Below are 2,876 nucleotides of genomic sequence, written 5' to 3' on the forward strand. Positions count from 1 at the left end.
CAAAAACAATATGCCACTTCATCATACTCCTGATAAAACGTTCGCTCCAATGGCTAACCAAGATGTTTGTTTATTGTGCGGAGAGCCAATGGTGGATACACAGCCTTGTGCGATTACACCTTGTAAGCATGTATTTCATAAATCTTGTGTTGAGAGTAAGTTTCATCCGGATAAAGAGAATGAATGTCCTTCGTGATTTACGAAAGTTCTGTTGAAGGATGTTAAAGTAGTTATTGGAAATTTCTCTCCAGAGCTGAGAAACGATCCACCAGGAACTACTACGAATAAACGTCCAAATACTCGTTCAGTGGCTAGACAATTAGAACTTGTAGAAAATCCCCAAACAGAGGCAGAAGTTTTTTCGCAGCAACCAGAGTTAATACCTAACGTGGCAGCTATCGAAAGTAATAGAGGTGCAAGGGGTAATAACACTAATATGGAGAGAGGAGGTGCAATACGAAGAGTTGCACGAAGAGGCAGACTGCCCAAACGATTTAATCGGAGTGATGATAATCTAAACGAAGAAAATTGGTCGCAACCGGACATCGAAGTTTTAGTTCGAGAAACTGTAAGGCAAATGATGCAATCATTAACAGTGAGAAACAATCAGGAAAATCGACAACAAGAAAGAACACCCACGGTTAACCAAAGTCTCATTTCTCATAATTCATCCATTCTAGCAACGAATAAGGTCGCAGATATTATTCAGAAGTGGGGTGTGCGTTTCGAAGGGACATCCGAGGGTTTGTCGGTGGAAGTATTTTTATATCGAGTACAAGTATTAACGCGTGAACACCTTAATAATGATTTTGATTCGCTTGTTCCAAATGTGCATCAGCTGTTAGTAGGCAAGACTAGTTCTTGGTTTTGGCGAATGCATAAACAAACCGAGAACCTTAACTGGCAACAGTTTGCAACCGCGCTGCGTGCCCAATATAAAGAAAGTCGATCTATGACGGAGCTACGCGAACAAATTCGTGCTCGTAAACAAAAACCTGGCGAATTATTTGATACTTTTTACGAATCCATTTGCAAACTAATGGATAAATTGTAAGTGCATTTTGAAGAAAACGAAATAAGTGAATTAGTTCAGGGAAATTTGCTCACGGATATGAAAAATAGGTTGCTTTTTGAAGATATATATTCTATGGAACACCTTCGAAAGCTGGTCCAAAAGAGAGAAAGGTTTCTGTAGGATGCTGGCAAAACAATCCGTACTCAAGCAAAACCCAAAGAGACCAACTACCGAGTTTACGCTGTCGATGAAGACTCAATGACAGAGGCAGAGATCGACGAACTAGACAAGGATATTTCAGCGTTGAGAGCGCCCTCGAAAATTATTTGCTGGAACTGTACCAAGGCGGGTCATATATTTGAGGATCGTTTAGCAGAACGTTGCATATTTTGCCCAATCCCAATCCCAATCCCAATCCCAATCCCAATCCCAATCGCAATCCCAATCGCAATCCCAATCCCAATCGCAATCCCAATCGCAATCCCAATCGCAATCCCAATCGCAATCCCAATCGCAATCCCAATCGCAATCCCAATCGCAATCCCAATCGCAATCCCAATCGCAATCCCAATCGCAATCCCAATCGCAATCCCAATCGCAATCCCAATCGCAATCCCAATCGCAATCCCAATCGCAATCCCAATCGCAATCCCAATCGCAATCCCAATCGCAATCCCAATCGCAATCCCAATCGCAATCCCAATCGCAATCCCAATCGCAATCCCAATCGCAATCCCAATCGCAATCCCAATCGCAATCCCAATCGCAATCCCAATCCCAATCCCAATCCCAATCCCAATCCCAATCCCAATCATAGCTTCATACCCAGACGTAGCTGATCTTCCATTTAAAATATCATATAAGTCAGATACCACGCAAGAGTCAGTGAATTTGAAAACAGCATTTCGGCCGTATGAAGACTCCGAAATTATTATTTAGTACGAAATAGAATCTTTAATGAAAAAACAAAGCCACGAAAGCGGAATACAAAACGATTAAAAAACTATTATAGGTATTTACGATGTAAGCAACGTAATATAGTATCGACCATTTATCAAAACATATCAGACAGACGAAGTTATGCAAATTGTTGGAGGGGGGAGGCTTTAAGTCTGAAATGCACTCGAAATAAGAACACGTAGAACTTTCGGGTTTTTACGCGACGGGCGTCGATGTCTTTATTGTAGAAGGTAAATTGGTACTGGTCAATACAAAAGAAACTAAAGCTAGGGAGAGCGGATTGGAAGCTCTAGGACTGGAAGTCCGGAGGAAAAGGGAGAGAAAAGGAGAGCGTTCGGGATCACACTGCCTCCCGAAATTGAGCGCCTTTCTGGGGTGAACATTCTCCCCCCCCCCCCTTGCGAGGATACGCAGCAAAAGTACCAGGAAGTATTAGCTCTGGAAAGCGTAGGATAACGCTGAGCGTTCGTCAGCATGTAGAAGGGTGTGGTGATCCTGTCCACACGACTGGCATCGGTCGCTACTTCGACAGGATCCTCCAGAATGGTGGTGGGCCAGGCAGTTGACGCAGTACTTCCTGTCGATGACTGTCTGGAGCCGTTTCTTCGCATCAAGCCGGAGAAAACGGTGACACTTCCGAAGAGGATGGTTCCCTTGGCAGACTCGGCATTGGTAGGATAAAATACCTCGGGAACGTCTGCTCTTGCTGTCGTCGTACGGAGCCCAGTAATTGGAATCGGCCGAAGTAGTCACACGTGTGGAGAACGAGGAAATTCTTAGGATGGGTGCAGGAATTTGTGGTGCGTCATCACGAGGATTCGGAACACTGGATGAAGTGTTGCTTGGATGCAACAATGTGTGATGCCGACCGTGACACGTAAGACAGCTGTGGGCGCTTGTG

General features: G+C 44.2%; 1 protein-coding gene across 1 annotated transcript; it reads left to right on the forward strand.

Annotated features, from left to right (window-relative positions):
• Positions 1–1,273: 1,273 nt before the first annotated feature.
• LOC138929099 (sporozoite surface protein 2-like) lies at positions 1,274–1,854 on the forward strand. The gene is made up of 2 exons (XM_070288115.1): positions 1,274–1,317; positions 1,392–1,854. Exons 1-2 carry the CDS (start codon positions 1,274–1,276, stop codon positions 1,852–1,854), a joined length of 507 nt encoding a protein of 168 aa, XP_070144216.1.
• Positions 1,855–2,876: the final 1,022 nt, after the last annotated feature.

The sequence above is a fragment of the Drosophila kikkawai genome, chromosome X (genome assembly GCF_030179895.1).
Source record: "Drosophila kikkawai strain 14028-0561.14 chromosome X, DkikHiC1v2, whole genome shotgun sequence".
Taxonomy (NCBI): Eukaryota; Metazoa; Arthropoda; class Insecta; order Diptera; family Drosophilidae; genus Drosophila; species Drosophila kikkawai.

Excerpts from the sequence above, each read along its gene's own strand:
- LOC138929099 (XM_070288115.1), top strand. The coding sequence starts at position 1,274 with ATGACAGAGGCAGAGATCGACGAACTAGACAAGGATATTTCAGC. Across the intron at positions 1,318-1,391 it reads CTAGACAAGGATATTTCAGC|AACGTTGCATATTTTGCCCA; the intron begins GTTGAGAGCGCC and ends ATCGTTTAGCAG.